The sequence below is a fragment of the Rhamphochromis sp. 'chilingali' genome, assembly GCF_963969265.1.
Source record: "Rhamphochromis sp. 'chilingali' genome assembly, chromosome: 15".
NCBI classification, from domain to species: domain Eukaryota; kingdom Metazoa; phylum Chordata; class Actinopteri; order Cichliformes; family Cichlidae; genus Rhamphochromis; species Rhamphochromis sp. 'chilingali'.
In genome coordinates, this window is record NC_137942.1 from 33,119,259 (window position 1) to 33,137,827 (window position 18,569).

Here is an 18,569-nt window from a genome sequence, read left to right on the forward strand (position 1 = left end):
TGGTTTGACCTCTGATGACCTCTAGAAATTTTTATTAATATCTTTAAAATGAAAGCGGCACAAACGAAAATCTTTGAAGCACAAACGTAGCACAAACGTGGCACAAACGTTTGATACCACTTTTGTTAGATTTGAAGAAGGTGGGGGGGCAACTTCACTCACATAAAGCAAATATAGTGGCTGGTGAGTGCATACGATTAGTTTGCCATATATTTTGTGCTGGAACAGTGAAAATAATACAGCAAATATTTATGATGAATGGCTGAATTTCGACCTCTCTACCTAAGAAATTTCTCAATTTACACAGTAGCAGCAAGGCTATGTTTACAAATGAATCGCTTCAGCCCATTTGTAGGAAGTCGTTTTCGGTCAGTTCAGTTTATGGATGATTTTATTCTGAAATTTCTGGTTCGGAAGTTGCCATTGGAACGCTGTGACGTCTAACAACTGCGCGACATCTAATAGCGATTACGGGCACGAGAAACAAGGTAAACAGACATCTATTTACGCACCTTGTAAACATAATAAATTGCATAACAGAAGTGAAAATGACAGGAAACGGAAAGCTAAAAGGAGAGGTTTTCGGCTGGTAAGCTAGTAAACTAAGGCTAAGCTAACGTGTTTATACGGGTAGCAACATGGACAAACATGTGCATAAACAAGTAGTTACGATCTAGCCAGTAGTTTTATGTTGCGCTTTGGGAACATGAAAGAGTTCATATTCGCCAGTTTGGCTGTACACCTAATAGTGTCAGTTTTGCTACTAATATTATTATTGTGTTCACTTTAATTCTCTGATGCTCATCTGATGTTTTATTTGGTATAAACTGGTAAAATTCTGGAGACATTCTTCAAAGATTTTGCTATATCCAAATAAAATTGAATTGAATTGAACATATTGGCATGATATATACTTGTAAATGCACCATGGGGGGCTGTGTTTCCAGTGTACCGGAAACAGAATTCCGGTACACTGTACACTGTGTATGTTACTGTATTGAGAACAAAGCTCTTGAATCTTGAATAACATCATGCAATGCTTTTTCACACAGGGCCAGGGAGGTATGAATAGCTTTTTGACCTTAATAAATAAAAATTATCATTTAAAAACTGATTTTAGTGTTTACTCTGTTAATCTGTATAATATTTAAAATTACTATGATGATCTAAAACCTTTAGGTGTGACATATGCAAAAAGCTAAGCCAAATACTTTTTCACAGCACTGTGTATGGGTCAGATCAGAGGTGTAGCGCTACTTGTTTAAATAGGAGACTTCATTGGTCATGCACGCGTCCATGTGCACAAGCACCTTTGTCTTGTAGCTTTTACCACATTCAACTCTAACTGAGCAAAAGTGATCAGCTGTCAGACTGAGTGTAATAACATGACATCATCTCTCTGGCCGTCTTCATCAGTTCTTACATGCTGCGTGCAGCTCTCCACTTCCTGGATGTCTTCTCTCTCTTTTTCTTTGTTTCCTGTGGGATTGATGCCTGCTCTCTTTCGCCCAGGCCTGATTTAGACTTCAGTGGGCAATCTTTGTCAAGCCTATAATGTAACTTATATAAATGGCCAGTGGCATCCTTGGTATTTATGCTTGTCTGTGGTGCATTATGCGTTAATGGCCGTGTGGTCATGACCTGATGTTTTATACGTGATGCCAGCCAATAAAGACCAATAAAATGCTGATAATTCTTTTGCTCTTTGGTGCTCACTCTTGGTTGTGGTATCTTTTTTTCATATTTGTTTCTTTTTTTATCCTTCACGTTCATTCTGATAGTTTCATCTTCTGTGAATTCAGTGCTTGTGTTTCTCTGGTGTAGATCTGCTACCTGTGTTGTTCTTAATGTGTAGGACACTACCATACACTTTTCTGCATGAAATTCTATACCTTGCACATGACACATAATTATGCCCATGAACTGATCCATAAGTGAAATTTTTTTTTTTTATTCAATTTTATTTATGTATTTATTTATACAGCTCCAAATTATGAGAACAGTTGCCTCAAGGCTCTTTATTTTGTAAGGTAGGCCCTACAATAATACATACATGAGAAAAACTTAACAGTCATACAAACCCCTATGAGCAAGCGCTTTGGCTACAGTGGGAGAAAAACTCATACAATCATTATCTTTGAATGCAGTAGCTCCATGCAGGAGCATGCACCGATTAGTACAATGTTTTTTCATCCTTGAGCTCTAAAGGCTGATGGAGTAGTTTGTGAATGCCATGACTTTCAAAATGACACCATAGATGCATCTACTAAAAATCTCAGACTAGTTTGAACCTCGATAATCTTGACCTCAAGGTCAGAGGTCAACATCTACTGAAAGGAGATGCACCTGCTATTGCTATTCAGAGGTAGCAATGGCGGAAACTAGTATTTTGTGCATTATTAAACGTTTTAACACGCTTTGGTGACGTGATTGTGCAGCACTTTGCTGATGGCTATCAAAAGCGTCTGGTTGAGGAGCAACTTGCTAAGAGACACTGAACCAAGTATTAGTGGGGATATGTAGATATTTGAGGTTGTATTCACATTTTACATTACACATCCATTTTATCTTATTAAAGATGTATACTGCACAATCATTCCACCCTGGAAAAAACAATTAAGGATTAAAAAGCCCAAATTACCAGACCTTCATGCGGCTGAATGTCCACTGATGATGAAGATGATGAGTGTGCATAAATTTCTGACCACAGCTTTACGCTTCTGCCTGTAAATCTGCCTCTTGAAACTGGTTGTTTTGGTTGTCAGTGTTTTGTAAAGTTTATGAGAATAGCTGCAAGTATGAGCAAATTTAGTAACATTGTTATTATTAGAAATGAGTCAATTAAACAATTGATTTCTTATATGATTGTAGGAGTTGCTGAATGATGACGGACTCGTCGCTTCTTAACTCTGAGCTGGACTTACAGCAACAGGAAGAGTTGTATCAGCAACTACTGTTACAGGTAAGTTTGCTTTTATGTTAACTGTGATCACATGGTAACGCATTTACAGTGGAACCCCCACTTATGAAATTAATTCGTTCCCGAGGGTCTTTCGTAAGTCAAAAATTTTCGTAACTCGAAGCACCCATCGCACCTTTTGAGTGAACGATAGGCTACAGGCTAATTGCTAACTTCAACAACAATATGTCGTTCAAGTGGAACGAAGTGCAAGTACCAAAGCCAAGGGGGTTGGCACATGATTCGGAACGCATTGTGGGCATTTCTGGGCTCAGCCAATCAGAGCCAGCGGATTTCGTTATGCAGGCATTTTGCCGTAACACGGGCAGAAATATTGCCGTTAAGTGCCTTCGTAACTTGAATTTTTCACTAAACAGGATATTCGTAAGTCGGGGTTCCACTGTACTTGGCAAGTGGTCAGCAGTTCGATCCTAGCTGGAGACAGAAATCCCCACAGGGTGTTAAATAGTAAAACACAATAAAGGAACAAAGGTGAATTGTTTTGAGGTAAAGCTGGCCCTCTGACTTAGTCGTGCTACATGAGAAACAAAAATCTGACAAAATGTTACATTTGGTCATGGAGGAAAATTTGTTTCATATGTGTGGGTGAAATGCAATGGAAGCATTTGCAGTAACTGCTAGTCAGCCCTGAAAGACTCATTTTAATTTTTTTCCCATCAGCCTCTCGTCAAAGATGCGTTACAGGCTGAGATGTGTTGTCTTGCTGCATCAGCCAAACTCTGTTGTTTACAAACAGATGTTCTGTTATTTTCTTGTGATATGCTGCTATCATTCACAGCTCTTTGTTTCACAATGATAATGCAGCTGCACCATTATGAGCTCACTATTATGACTCATATATGAGATAAACGTGGAATGTGTTTTCTTTTTTTCATTGTCAACAAAAAAATTTTGATCTCATCGTTTTTTTTGTTGAGAATGTTGGTCTCATCTGTCCCTAAAACTCTGTTTTCATAGTAGGACTGACTGACTATGTCAAAAATCCTAATCACAATTGTGTTTTTGCTACTAAGATTAAAGTTATATTTATTAAACTTAAAGCACTCATGTTAAACGGTGGGTTTCTTGAACAGTAAATATAGGGTCCTGTACAGAAGTCTTGAGCAACCCCGTGTTTCTTAATATTTTGATAGAAAAATAGGAAACTGTATAAACATTGAAAGATTCCTGCCTTCATCAGTTCTTACATGCTGCATACAGCTCTCTCCTCCCTGGATGTCTTCTCTCTCTTTTTCATTGTTTCCTGTGATTTAGACTTCAGTGGGCAATCTTTGTCAAGTCTATAATATAACCTAGATAAATGGGCCAATGGCGTCCCAGGTATTTATGCTTGTGCCTGCCAATAAAGACCAATAATATGCTGATAGTTCTCTCCCCCCTTGGTGCTCACTCTTGGTTGTGGTATGTGTTTTTCATCTATTTCCAGATTTTGTTCATCCTTCATATTCATTCTGATAGTTTCATCTTCTGTGAATTCAGTCTTGAATCAACTTGAATCTTTACTGAAGCTCAGTATTTGAAACAGAGTTCAAGCTCACTGCTGTGATAAATCATAATTAATATAATAATAAATATAATATTGGCCATATTATATTTACATTACCAAAGTGTAATACACTAGTCTCATGAGTGACATCAAGGAACATTCATAAAAAAACAAATGAACAAAAACATTTTTTTCCTTCATTTCTGTCAAACAATGCTTATGAAACCTTTCTAGCGGTTATTTTCATGGTTGCTAGGCAACCTGAGCAGCACGACAGAGGCTAGATCGTCCCATTTCACAAGCCTCGCACTTCCGCCCTCCTCGCTCTTCGGAGTACCCGGCCCATGTAGACCACGAAGCCCGGGTCCTACGAAGTGTGCGGCCCCTGAATTGGGACACAGCTAGTAACATACCTCGCTCACTTACAATAACTTAAATGCACATGGACCAATCGCATGATATGCACAAGTCACTTTGCAGGCCCACATGGGGTTTTGAGAGATATCACCCTCCAGCCTTCCGCAGATCCAGAAAATGTACGGTGCATTCAAGTCCCAGTGGGAAAACTGGGACATCTGGGTTTCCTCTGTATTTTCTTCTCCAAATAAAGCAGGTGTTTCTTTTTCTAAATAAACAGAAGAGCTCATCACTGCTCGAGTAGAAAGCACAGACATTGTTGGCATATATGCATTCCAGATGATGACTACACGTCATGTAGAACCATCTGCAGCTAAAATCAAAAGTCATAGCTGTGCTGAATATTGCGACGTTCATGTAAACTTTAAGATAGACATGTGAACGGAAGCCTACCCATAAACAGAGCTGGCCTGTGACATTTAAAGTGCACTCAGAAAACTTGCATTGTTTATATTGTCCTCTGTTCGATCTTGGGAAAATAAATTTGTACAGAAAATGTTATTGAAAAATCTCCATGCACAAAAACTGTGAGAATCACAGATGACATTTGATGTTACAGGTGTTTTTTCTTTGCTGTGAGTTTGCCAAACAATAAATAATATGTGTAATATTTGTTTAGACCCTTGGACAGATCAACAGTGAAAGTCCAGACTCCAAAGTAATCCGACCGGAGCCTGGTGAGCTATGTCACAGATAGATAGTATATATAATCTTTACATTTTGGAACAATACTCTAAGTTTGCTCATTAATACAAAAATTTCTTTTTGTGTGTTTTTCCCTTTGCCTTTCCTGTCCCACGTGTCAGGCATGTGTGTGAAGACTTTCTCAGAGTCAAACAAGGAGAAGGTATTTATAAACGTCTGTCAGTCGAACTCAGTCCCGCCTCCTCCAGAACTCTCCAGAGAGAAGCTTGTGGAGCTGCTCCAATCAGACGATCCTAGCGGCTTTCGAGTTCCCATGAGTCTTGGCGAGCCACACACAGAAATAGACAATAGTACGTAACCGCCAAACATGTGATTTTGTATGTCAATGCTTTTGCATTCTTTCAGAAATGTAGCTGGGTAATTATGTCATTGGCATCGGTGAGCCACTGTCAATACAGTGGGGCAAAAAAGTATTTAGTCAGCCACCGATTGTGCAAGTTCCCCCACCTAAAATGATGACAGAGGTCAGTAATTTGCACCAGAGGTACACTTCAACTGTGAGAGACAGAATGTGAAAAAAAAATCCATGAATCCACATGGTAGGATTTGTAAAGAATTTATTCGTAAATCAGGGTGGAAAATAAGTATTTGGTCAATAACAAAAATACAACTCAATACTTTGTAACATAACCTTTGTTGGCAATAACAGAGGTCAAACGTTTACTATAGGTCTTTACCAGGTTTGCACACACAGTAGCTGGTATTTTGGCCCATTCCTCCATGCAGATCTTCTCGAGAGCAGTGATGTTTTGGGGCTGTCGCCGAGCAACACGGACTTTCAACTCCCGCCACAGATTTTCTATGGGGTTGAGGTCTGGAGACTGGCTAGGCCACTCCAGGACTTTCAAATGCTTCTTACGGAGCCACGCCTTTGTTGCCTGGGCGGTGTGTTTTGGATCATTGTCATGTTGGAAGACCCAGCCTCGTTTCATCTTCAAAGTTCTCACTGATGGAAGGAGGTTTTGGCTCAAAATCTCACGATACATGGCCCCATTCATTCTGTCCTTAACACGGATCAGTCGTCCTGTCCCCTTGGCAGAAAAACAGCCCCATAGCATGATGTTTCCACCCCCATGCTTCACAGTAGGTATGGTGTTCTTGGGATGCAACTCCGTATTCTTCTTCCTCCAAACACGACGAGTTGAGTTTATACCAAAAAGTTCTACTTTGGTTTCATCTGACCACATGACATTCTCCCAATCCTCTGCTGTATCATCCATGTGCTCTCTGGCAAACTTCAGACGGGCCTGGACATGCACTGGCTTCAGCAGCGGAACACGTCTGGCACTGCGGGATTTGATTCCCTGCCGTTGTAGTGTGTTACTGATGGTGACCTTTGTTACTTTGGTCCCAGCTCTCTGCAGGTCATTCACCAGGTCCCCCCGTGTGGTTCTGGGATCTTTGCTCACCGTTCTCATGATCATTTTGACCCCACGGGATGAGATCTTGCGTGGAGCCCCAGATCGAGGGAGATTATCAGTGGTCTTGTATGTCTTCCATTTTCTGATGATTGCTCCCACAGTTGATTTTTTCACACCAAGCTGCTTGCCTATTGTAGATTCACTCTTCCCAGTCTGGTGCAGGTCTACAATACTTTTCCTGGTGTCCTTCGAAAGCTCTTTGGTCTTGGCCATGGCGGAGTTTGGAGTCTGACTGTTTGAGGCTGTGGACAGGTGTCTTTTATACAGATGATGAGTTCAAACAGGTGCCATTCATACAGGTAACGAGTGGGGGACAGAAAAGCTTCTTACAGAAGACGTTACAGGTCTGTGAGAGCCAGAGATTTTCCTTGTTTGAGGTGACCAAATACTTATTTTCCACCCTAATTTACGAATAAATTCTTTACAAATCCTACCATGTGGATTCATGGATTTTTTTTTTACATTCTGTCTCTCACAGTTGAAGTGTACCTCTGGTGCAAATTACTGACCTCTGTCATCATTTTAAGTGGGGGAACTTGCACAATCGGTGGCTGACTAAATACTTTTTTGCCCCACTGTATGTGACATATTGAAATCGCGTTTGAATTTGCGCTTGTTTTTTTGCTTTCACTTTGCAATCGTGCGAACTGTGTATAGAGAGCGACAGCACTGATCTGTGAGTGATGATAATTTGTGCACCAATTCCTCTGACATCGTCTTATTAATCGTTAGCTTACTATGCAAACATGACAAGTGAAATCTCCCGCAGCTTAAACATGTGAGAGGTTGATTGCGCAGAGAATCGCTGAGCTTATGTGAGTGCGTGTGTAAAAGCAGCAGGATATATATTTCAGTTCTGCTGAGCCAAATAAGACAGGTCAGGGTGAAGAAGTGACAGCCAAAGAAAAGCTTACCACAAAACGGAGAAGTTATGACAAATAATAATAATAATAATGGATTGGATTTATATAGCGCTTTTCAAGGCACCCAAAGCGCTTTACAATGCCACTATTCATTCACTCTCACATTCATACACTGGTGGAGGCAGCTACAGTTGTAGCCACAGCTGCCCTGGGGCAGACTGACAGAAGCGAGGCTGCCATATCGCGCCATCGGCCCCTCTGGCCAACACCAGTAGGCAAGTAGGGTAAAGTGTCTTGCCCAAGGACACAACGACCAGGACAGAGAGCCCAGGGATCGAACCGGCGACCTTCCGGTTACAGATGCGATTCCCAACCCCCTGAGCCACGGTCGCCCAAATCAGGCTATAAGGCAAAAAGAAAGTGCAGCTTTATGGTTTCATGGACCAGGGCTGCACATAAGTGGTCCGCAGGTGCGCATTCGCTGTCAAAAAAAAAAACGCGCACAAGATAAGAAGTTGCAACGCGTGTTTGCGTACATAAGATTTTCAGGAGGAGGACAGACATTTGTTTAGAACTCTTAAAGATGTCGAAGAAGCAAGCTCCTTTAAGCAATTACTTTGGTGTTCCTCTACCTCCAAAGAAATGTCAGAAGGAGTCCGAACCACAAAAGAAGCACGTATTCTCGGAAAAGTGGTTGCAGGAGGTGAGCTGGCTTCAAACAAATGATGAACGCACAGAGATGTGGTGCAGAATGTGCCCTGAAAATCCCACTCTAGGACAAAAACAGTGCTTTTTATATGGACGCAAACGCGCGTTGCAACTTCTTATCTGGTGTGTCTTTTATTTTGACAGCGAATGCGCACATGCGGACCACTTATGTGCACCCGTGTAAATAACATAATGTTCTGCTGGGTGTGTTGTTGGTTTTCTCTCGATTTCTGAGTCGACAAGCGCCTTTGTTACTGGGACCAGTCATTTTAAGAAAGGCCCCCATTAGAACCCATGAGAAATGCAACAAATGCATTATTGCTCAGTCTGACTACTATGTAGTCTTCCTCTTTGCCCAGTATATCCAATAGCCCTCCTCTGCACATGTCAGTCTTGCCTCAAACTGCTTAACCTGAGCTGTTGGTCACTTCTATGTTCCAGCACGGATGGGCACATTTGCAGGATCATAAGTTACATTTTAGTCCACTGCCTGGATTTATTAAAATTGTCTTTATTTGGGGAGTTCCTGACTGAGGCTTCCTCTGTTAAAATCACCAAGAACAATAACTAAGAAGTCTGCGATTCTTTGGCAAGTGAGCACTGAGCCTGGTGTATATACGATGGTGTACACACACCGACCAGAATGAATGAAGGCCAATGGTTAATTTAAAGGTTAATGAAACAGTGTTTCTGAATAACGATAACATTGTAACATTGTAACAATGTACGGTACGTGTTGTTTACCTCATCTCTCAGTTGTGTATTTTAATGTTGTGACTGACTGGTCTAAGGTCTACACAACATCAGTCTGTATTCATCGTCTTTCCTGATTCAATTTGCCGACAGGATGGAAGTGTTTCAGCTTCCTGTGTTGTGGTGAAAATATTTTTAATGTTTCTTTGTCTGTTTCAGGCTCTCAGGGTTGCACAGCTTATGACGTTGTCATTAACCAGGACTTCTTCCAGAAGTGTCAGGTGTGTTCATGTGCCTGTGGTTGTTTTCCTTTTGCAATCAAAAAGGAATTTTTTATTTTATATTCCTTTGACTCCTCATTGCACTGACCTTCATTAACTTTCTTAATTTATAAACTCTGCATAAAAAGTGTTGTATGATTTTTGTCTTGCAGAAGGATCCCTTATTCCAGCAGTTTGTTATCCTCGTGTCTGTAGAGGGTTTAGAAAACAAATACAATCTGGAGCTGAGTAGAGGTTAGTGTGTCTGTGTGTGTCTGTGTTAATAATTCTTGTTCTGGACGTACTCCGCGCTTGTTGTTAGGGGTGGGTTTCGATGATCGCGTTTCCAATTAAAATCGAGTCTAGCTTGAATAACGCCATATTATCAGATTCATTAAAATCCTGAATCGATTTTTAAATATAAATTTATTTTGCCCGAAACGCCAGAATCTCAGGTTAAACCTCACAAAATTTCAACAACCACTAAACAGCTAAAACAGCAAACCAGAGCATGTAAGCAGATTCTGCACAAAGACATAAACACAAAGTGCGGACCGCCGACGCATCAGAATCAGTGAGATGTCGCCTTTCTCACCTGACGACACGAACACGGACACGGTCGGGCTGAAAGCCGCCAGCGCACTGATGTTGATGTTTCGGTGGGTCCATGCTGTGTGTTTACGTCCTTTTTGCATTTGATTCTGAAGCTGCAGGTTTTATCTCTCCAAACAATATTGACTGAACCAGCAGCAAAAGAAGCTCCAAACTAAACTTCACATTTCGCTTCACACAAACATCGTCATGAATTCACTCTGACTTTTGCTGTTTTGCTTCCACCACGATAAAAATCACACTTCATGCACAGCTCTCTCTCTCTCTCTCTCATGAACAGTTTCCCATCTAAAAATCTGTTTTCTGCATTATTCGCTTGCTTATCACCCACCAGTCTACCGTTGTTCACAGCGCTGTCGGCCGCTGTGTTTTTTACTTCTGACAAGAAAGCCTCATTTCTGCTGTTTAATCGGCTACTAAATAGATTTAAACTTTTTAAAATTATGCAAAGTTGCAAAATGCTTAGCTGTGTCTCTAATAAAACCTCTGTAACTTTGCTCTGCTTCACTTCAGCAGCATCAGGTAATGTTCACATGCTGATTCATGGTTTTCTTCTGTTTTTGATCTACTGCAGAATATTTTTAAGGTCATCTGCTATAAAATCCCAGGCCAGGAAAATCTCCTTCACGTTTTTCTGTGTTTTATCCTCAGTTACTTTGACACAAAGGCCTCTGCTGTGATGCTCACACCTTTGATAAAGTCTCAGAAGTGTCAGCTTTTTTTTTATAGATATAAAAATATGGAAATGTACTGATAAATGATAAGAATTATAATATTTCTGACTGTTCAAGGCAAAATTTCCACGATTGGAATCGAATCAGGACCTTGTGAATCGAATCGATTCTAGAAATCAGTGACGATACCCAGCCCTACTTGTTGTGTGTGTTTTTGCAGAGTGGAAGGTCCTGAAAAACAGAAAGTTTTTGGGTTCTGTCAGTGAGCAGAATATCCGCACAAAGAGCAGGCCGGTCATTGAAGAGCTGCAGCCTCCGTATGTACCCCCACTGTGCTCAACAGAAAACACACTGACACACATCATTGCACTCGGCTTACTCAATAAAGATGCAGGCCAATTTGCATCACTGCTGTAGTGATGCAAATTGGCCTGCATCACAGGAATCTGTTTCTGTATAATTTGCAACACATGTTGAAATTTCTTTGACTTTCTTTCATCCCGCAGGGAGAAGTCACCCGCAACCACTAAGAGGTGAACCTTTGTTCATTGTCCTGTTTGTCTCATTTTCCACGAAAAGCAACGTGATCTGAAATGTCAACCCTTTCCTCAGTTTGCGCAGACCAGAGTTCACGATGATTGTTGAGCCTCCTGCTGGTGAACCAGAGTATCTGATTGCAGAGATAAAGCTTCCCGGAGTGGTGAGATATTAAACAAACACACATAAACACACGGAGAAGTACTGTTTCTTACAGCCTGCGTTCAAGCGATCTTTTATTGCTCAATGTTCCATTTGCCAGAACTGAACTGGGAAAGAGGGCTTTTACTTATGCTGCCCCTTTCACATGGAACATGATGCAAAAAGACTGGAAGATAGCAGATCTTATTTCATTAAATGCTTTTAAGTCCAGATTGAGAGAGCCAGAGAAAAATGTTTTTAAAATGTAATTGTTATTTATAATATGTATGTAACTTTGTAATTTCAACGTGTTGTCGCCTCTTGGCCAGGACTCCCTTGCAAAAGAGGTTTTTAATCTCAATGGGACTTTTCCTGGTTAAATAAAGGTTAATAATAATAATAATTAACCACACATTTATTCCAGTCCTCTCTGCCTACCTGTTTCTTTCAGGGTAGACGTCATCCTCAAATACAGGCTGGTTTATTTTAGCTTTACTTTGCTGTTAGGGAAAATGAGATGAGATTAAAAATGTTTTGAAGGTCATTTTTTGTTGTTGCTGTCACAGAGCTGAGGTGTCTTAGCAAGGCACTGGTGTGTGTATATATCTAAGTGTTAGGGTTTGCGTTTACCTTGAGCTTTACCCCAGCCTAGAGAAAACATAGAGGAGGAGCAGTACGTCTGTCCAAAACACACTGATATATTTGTCTTTGAATATATCAGAAACAAGAAACAACCTGAGTGGTTAACTTACACTTCAGTGTGGAAACCACTCTCCATTTAACAAAGTCCAGCATAAAGTTAAAAATATGCCTATCTTGTTGTTTAAATATTTACACCAAGCTTACAATAGTCACATGTACCTGATGGCCTCCACAAACAGCTGGAGAGGTCTGTGCCAGTTGGCTAAAATTAAAAAGTTGCTTTCTTAGTTATTCTTGCTCAAAACCATCTTAAAAGTAGAGATCGACAGCTCTGCTCTTAAACACGATGATACGATATGTTGATGTCTCCTGCACAGGGGTCGTCTCGCTCTCTGGTTCTGGATGTGGGGGAGGATCGACTGGTGTTAACGGCTCGGCCCTCGCTCTTCCATCTTGACATCTTCCACCCCTTCCTGGTTGACCAGGAGAACAGCGTGGCACAGTACAACAGCAGCACACAGGTACAGAAAATATACACCCTGTTCTTGGACCCTGTCACATACAGGATTGTGTTCGATGCCCATTGTTGTTTTTGGGATTTATACACGAGCTTCTTACCAAGCAGTGCCACCAGCAACAGCAAGCTTGCTGAGGTCAGCATCACTTTAAGTGTGGCTATGTTTCTGGAAACTGCGGCGTAGGACTAAATGTGCTCTGAGGTCATTCTGTAAAACCTTTTAACCCATCATGCACATCCTTTCACTCTGGAGAGAAAACAGAGCAGTTGAAGAAAATTCAAACGGGCACAAGAAGAACGTGCAAGCTTCAGACTACAAGCTGTGCCATGTCATGTCGACTGCAGTAACACCAGTTTAAATATTAATGTGCTATAGAAATGTTATACAGCAATATCATTGCTATTGCAACACATTCCTTAGTGCAAGAGCAGTGTGTCAGCCTCAGAAACTTGAGACAAAAACACACTGTGTGGGCCTTATTCCAGGAAGCTGGTTGGTTAGTTTGTTTAACCTTCACATTAGGGAAACTCTGGTTTTCTATTCTGGAAAGAGAGTAAACTCATCTTACCGGGGTAAGAGAGTGAGCAGGTTCAGTTCAAGAGCAAGTTGATCTGTAAAAGTTTGTTTTTACAGTCACTGAAATCCCAGTCAGATGTTAATTTGTAACTTTGTGTCCTTAACACGAGCACTTTAATAGTTGTTCAGTCCTTGAACTATAAGAAGACAGCACAGATTTAATATCATCTCAGAAAAAGATCTCTGCTCTGCATCTTTGTAACTCTGAGACTCTGAGACAGTGATGATGTCCACAGTAGGGCTGCCACAAATAGTCTAGACTATTAAAATCGTCGACGACTAATTTAATAGTCGACGCGTCGTTTGAAGCTTTGCAAGATCCTGAAAGACGCAGGAATAAGTAGTAGGATTTAAGAGTGTAATAACGGACTGAAACAGAAGATGGCAGCACTGCATGTACAAGGATGCCAGCTGCTGTTAAGCCCAAAGAAGAAGAAGCTGTGTCCGGTATCGTAGTTGTGTCCAAATTTAGGGGCCGCATCCTTCGGAGGTCGCATTTGTAGGCCGATTACTTTACAGTGTCGCGATGAAGGGTGTCCAAATTCGAAGACTCCTCCAAATGCGGCCTTCATTTCCCTGGATTTGAAGGATTGGTCGGGTGTATCCTTTGTGGCCCAACCTATCCCAGAATTCATAGCGCGGCCCAGCCAGTTCCAGTTTCCAACAATGGTAGCAGCTATTTATTTTCATATTACTCTGATTATTCTTTCTCGGTCACAAAATAAACTTTTAAGATATTTTCAGGTGAGAATGTTGCTGTGTAAACTCCAAATATCTGCTCAGTTTATCAAGACATCACATATTTGCAAAAGCGCTCCGACGTTTTCGGACACGTCTGTTACCCACCAGCTCGTAGCTAGCCGGGGTTCGAGGCTCACGAGAACTGGCGAGAACAACGAACTCCCTGCACATCCTTTTCGCTACTCAGGTTAAACATATATAAGTCACTTTGATAACTTAAAAATGTTATTGTTTGGCTTTTTTCAGTATTTTATTTGTTCCTGAGTAAATCGGTTTGGCTGAGATTAAAGTTATAGTTTTTACACAGCTGAATAAACATCAAGCAGACAAATGATTAAACAGAAGTGTGAGATGGTAGCGCTAGTCCACAGAGACTGTCAGTTTCCCCTTTATAATATGCTACACACTGATCAGTGATCAATCGTTAGATGTATAAGTGATCACACTGATGGGAAAATATGGCGTTGTTTTAGTGCCTCTATTCTGAGCACACGTAAAAAAAATGTTGTGTGTTGAGGAGAAAATGATTTTGAGCGAACAAATTAATTTCTGCATGCAAGAAATGTATTTCAGTGTTTGCTAGTATCCACACACTCACAATAGCAGCCCCTCTCGCTCAGTTGTTGGCATTTGCTCTTGCTCAGATCTCTGCGGACCTGCTCTCAGTGTGTCGTTCGCGCTCACAACATTTCTGCTTCATGTGCGCTCAACTCTTTCTGTACACCGTTAGAAGTGTGTCACAAAACCAACCAATCACAGACTTGGATGCAAAAAAAATCTAACTGGCTGTTTTGGTCTCCAATCAGCTTGCTAGCTACTGTAGCCAAACCCAGGCAAATATCCCAGAATGCATTTCTTCCAAACCTCAAATGAGGCAGCGGCGGAGGAACGCAGAGTGGCGGAGTTTAAAATATTACTCTTTCTGGATCACAAAATAAACTTTTAACATACAAAAGTATTGGGCCCCCTTGAACTTTCCCACATTTTGTCACATTACAGCCACAAACACGAATCAGTTTTATTGGAATTCCAGATGAAAGACCAACACAAAGTGGTGCACACGAGAGAAGTGGAACAAAAATCAGACATGATTCCAAACATTTTTTACAAATAAATAACTGCAAAGTGGGGTGTGCGTAATTATTCAGCCCCTGAGTCAATACTTTGTAGAACCAGCTTTTGCTGCAGTTCCAGCTGCCAGTCTTTTAGGGTCTGTCTCTACCAGCTTTGCACATCTACAGACTGAAATCTTTGCCCATTCTTCTTTGCAAAACAGCTCCAGCTCAGTCAGATTAGATGGACAGCGTTTGTGAACAGCAGTTTTCAGATCTTGCCACAGATTCTGGATTGGATTTAGATCTGGACTTTGACTGGGCCATTCTAACACATGGATATGTTTTGTTTTAAACCATCCCATTGTTGCCCTGGCTTTATGTTCAGGGTCGTTGTCCTGCTGGAAGGTGAAGCTCGTGGCTCATGGCTTGTGGCAAACTGCAAACGGGACTTCTTATGGTTTCTGTTAACAATGGCTTTCTTCTTGCCACTCTTCCATAAAGGCCAACTTTGTGCAGTGCACGACTAATAGTTGTCCTGTGGACAGATTCCCCCACCTGAGCTGTAGATCTCTGCAGCTCGTCCAGAGTCACCATGGGCCTCTTGGCTGCATTTCTGATCAGCGCTCTCCTTGTTCGGCCTGAGAGTTTAGGTGGACGGCCTTGTCTTGGTAGGTTTACAGTTGTGCCAGACTCCTTCCATTTCTGGATGATGGCTTGAACAGTGCTCCGTGGGATGTTCAAGGCTTGGGAAATCTTTGTGTAGCCTAAGCCTGCTTTAAATGTCTCAATAATTTTATCCCTGACCTGTCTGGTGTGGTCTTTGGACTTCATGGTGTCGTTGCTCCCAATATTCTCTTAGACAACCTCTGAGGCCGTCACAGAGCAGCTGTATTTGTACTGACATTAGATTACACACAGGTGCACTCTGTTTAGTCATTAGCACTCATCAGGCAACGTCTATGTGCAACTGACTGCACTCAGACCAAAGGGGGCTGAATAATTACGCACACCCCACTTTGCAGTTATTTGTAAAAAATGTTTGGAATCATGTCTGATTTTGGTTCCACTTCTCACGTGTGCACCACTTTGTGTTGGTCTTTCACGCGGAATTCCAATAAAAGTGATTCATGTTTGTGGCTGTAATGTGACAAAATGTGGGAAAGTTCAAACTTTTGCAAGCCACTGTATTTTCAGGCGAGAATGTTGTTGTGTAAACTTCAAATACCTGCTCGATTTATCAAGACGTCACATATTTGCATAAGTGTTCTAACGTTTTCCGAGATGCCTGTTACCCACCAGCTGACCGCACAGCTGGACTGCCCATCGGGCACACCCGGTGGGCCGATGGTGATTTTTTCTTTTTATGTTTATTTGTTGTTTTTGTAACGGTATAAACAATGAAAGGTGGTGGATTAGCCAATTGGTCATGATCGACTCTGGGCTGGACCAAGTACAATACATCTGTATTGAGGTGAAGTGTTAAAACATTCTTTTAAATTTCAGCTAAACGTGAAACGACTACAGAGCTCTGGTTATCACAGAAACTCAGTAAAGCATCCCTGCTGTGGCTGTTAGAGAGCCAACATCTATCAGTGAAGGCTGACATTAGATCAGATTAGAAAACTGTGGAGCATTAAAGCAAGGTTTGCTGTGAATGTCATTAATCATTTTTATCTAATAATTCAGAAATAATGAAACGAGGTTGATAAATATCATGGTCAGCCCTCCATTTACCTGTTGCCATGGTGAATCCTGATCTCAAAGCTGCATTGCTGGATGCTTTCTTTCCCTACTGATGTAGGAGTACTCAGGATAAACACTCGGATGTTTTGGAGTTTTCTGCTCGAGAACACCCGAGTTGCGAGTTGATCCGTTACAGTTTGTTGGACATGCTTTCTGGAATAAGAGGAGGAGATGCTAGCAGGTGGTGATGTACGACCCAAATCTGCAAGTGCCAAATGATGAACAGTCAAAATAAATCTGAAATAAGTATAAAAATGAGTGAATTAGCAGACTGCACAACGTGAGATGACGAGTAACAGTTCAGAATTCAAATGACGCAGCAGCCACAGGAACCACACCAGCAAAGAACAGCTTAACGTTGCAGCAAACATACACACACACACAACTCAGTCAAATTCAGTCTTTTAACCTGCTGTACGATGTGTTTCTGTTTTCTTTCCCCCAGATCCTCACAGTCACCATGCCCGTAGTGTCTTCATGAAACTGCAGAAGTCTTGTTCAGTTTGTGATGTTTCTTTAAAAAATAATACTGCAGCAATAAAAGTGTTATTCATAAAGTCGTTTAGTGTTGTTTTTCCATTAATCCTCAGTTATCACAAGGATAATCTGGAGGGCCTGAAGTCTGTAAAACCTGTTTGAAAGTTTTCTCAGGCTATTGCCCCACAGTTCATGTTTATTTTTCTTTTCTAAAGCAGATGTTTCAGCAGTTGTTAGACCTGTCAGATTGAGTGCTTTGACATTTTGAAATATTCACACACCATGTAGTAATTACAGGTAAGTTTCAGGTGTCGATGACATATGTTATAACAGGGAAATCGCTCGAAGGTGGAAAAGAAAATATTAATAACACTTCACATTTTGCTAATCCTGTAGCAAAGCCTCTAATCTCTGTGAAACTCCTGCTTAATGAGCACCTGTTGAGTGAAGCGAGGCAATGCCTCTTCACATTATTCTGGAAAACCAAATGTTTTTAGAAAAAGGACAAGAAACAAACATAGCAGCAAAAGGACTGCCATATATCATAAACACATAAAACGCTCATAATAATTCATTATCTTGTTGGAGAAGATTTCTGACTGTAGAGAAGCCTGGAGTTACTTTAAAGTTACTTTAACCAACAACAGCCAGTGCAGTAAATACCAACCATGGTCCCTCAGGGCAGTGAAGATGATGAAAGAGCAAGAAGTGATTTTGCAACTTTGACTGACTGCCAGATTTCCTCTGTGCAACCATTCCTAGACAAGGGCAGAAATGTTACCACGGACAATTTCTTCACATCGCTTTCACTTGAGCAAAAACTTCTTAGACGGAAAACCACCATCCTCGGCACAGCCAGCAAGAGTCGCCGGGAAATGCGATGTGTTCACTGCTACAGATACACATGTGGTAAATGCAGACTACAGATACCATGGCAGTGCCAGGATTGTGAGTGATTGCTGAAAATGTTGAAATGTGCTGACTCACTTTTTACTATTATTTGTAAATATGTGTACAAATAGTTGGTTTTTTTGTACTGTTTTTATCAATCAATCTCAGCAACAAAGGACATACACCCATGTGTGATGATTTCTCCCTAAGATGGCAAACTGAAACACAAGTTTCCTTGTGGCTCAGGAAACTAACCACTCCAAGTTGGTGACTTTTGGAGATTTATTTCCCTGGATGATTGAGAATGCATCAAGACGAACACAAAAGGAAGTTCACAGCCTTTAGCAGCCCCCCCCCTCCAGACAAACAAAGAGGCAGTTGGCAGTTAGAATTCTCAGGTAACAACTTAATTTCAATATAAATTGATGA

General features: G+C 41.1%; 1 protein-coding gene across 2 annotated transcripts; it reads left to right on the plus strand.

The window, feature by feature from the left end:
* Window positions 1–410: 410 nt before the first annotated feature.
* On the plus strand, window positions 411–17,329 carry pih1d1 (PIH1 domain containing 1). Of its 2 annotated transcripts, none has more exons than XM_080904600.1 (11): window positions 411–488; window positions 2,872–2,962; window positions 5,503–5,560; window positions 5,690–5,878; window positions 9,493–9,554; window positions 9,707–9,788; window positions 11,040–11,136; window positions 11,326–11,352; window positions 11,432–11,519; window positions 12,517–12,660; window positions 17,218–17,329. In XM_080904600.1, exons 2-11 carry the CDS (start codon window positions 2,882–2,884, stop codon window positions 17,251–17,253), a joined length of 864 nt encoding a protein of 287 aa, XP_080760726.1. In that variant the 5' UTR covers window positions 411–488; window positions 2,872–2,881; the 3' UTR covers window positions 17,254–17,329. The 2 variants fall into 2 exon arrangements, with proteins under 2 accessions (XP_080760726.1, XP_080760727.1); XM_080904601.1 differs by lacking the exon at window positions 411–488 and adding an exon at window positions 496–589.
* The last annotated feature ends 1,240 nt before the right edge of the window (window positions 17,330–18,569 follow it).

Bases quoted from the DNA above. Each gene is read 5' to 3' on its own strand.
- pih1d1 (XM_080904600.1), top strand. From the start codon at position 2,882: ATGATGACGGACTCGTCGCTTCTTAACTCTGAGCTGGACTTACAGCAA. The intron at 2,963-5,502 runs GTAAGTTTGCTT...ATATTTGTTTAG, and splicing joins ATCAGCAACTACTGTTACAG to ACCCTTGGACAGATCAACAG. The intron at 9,789-11,039 runs GTTAGTGTGTCT...GTGTTTTTGCAG, and splicing joins CAATCTGGAGCTGAGTAGAG to AGTGGAAGGTCCTGAAAAAC.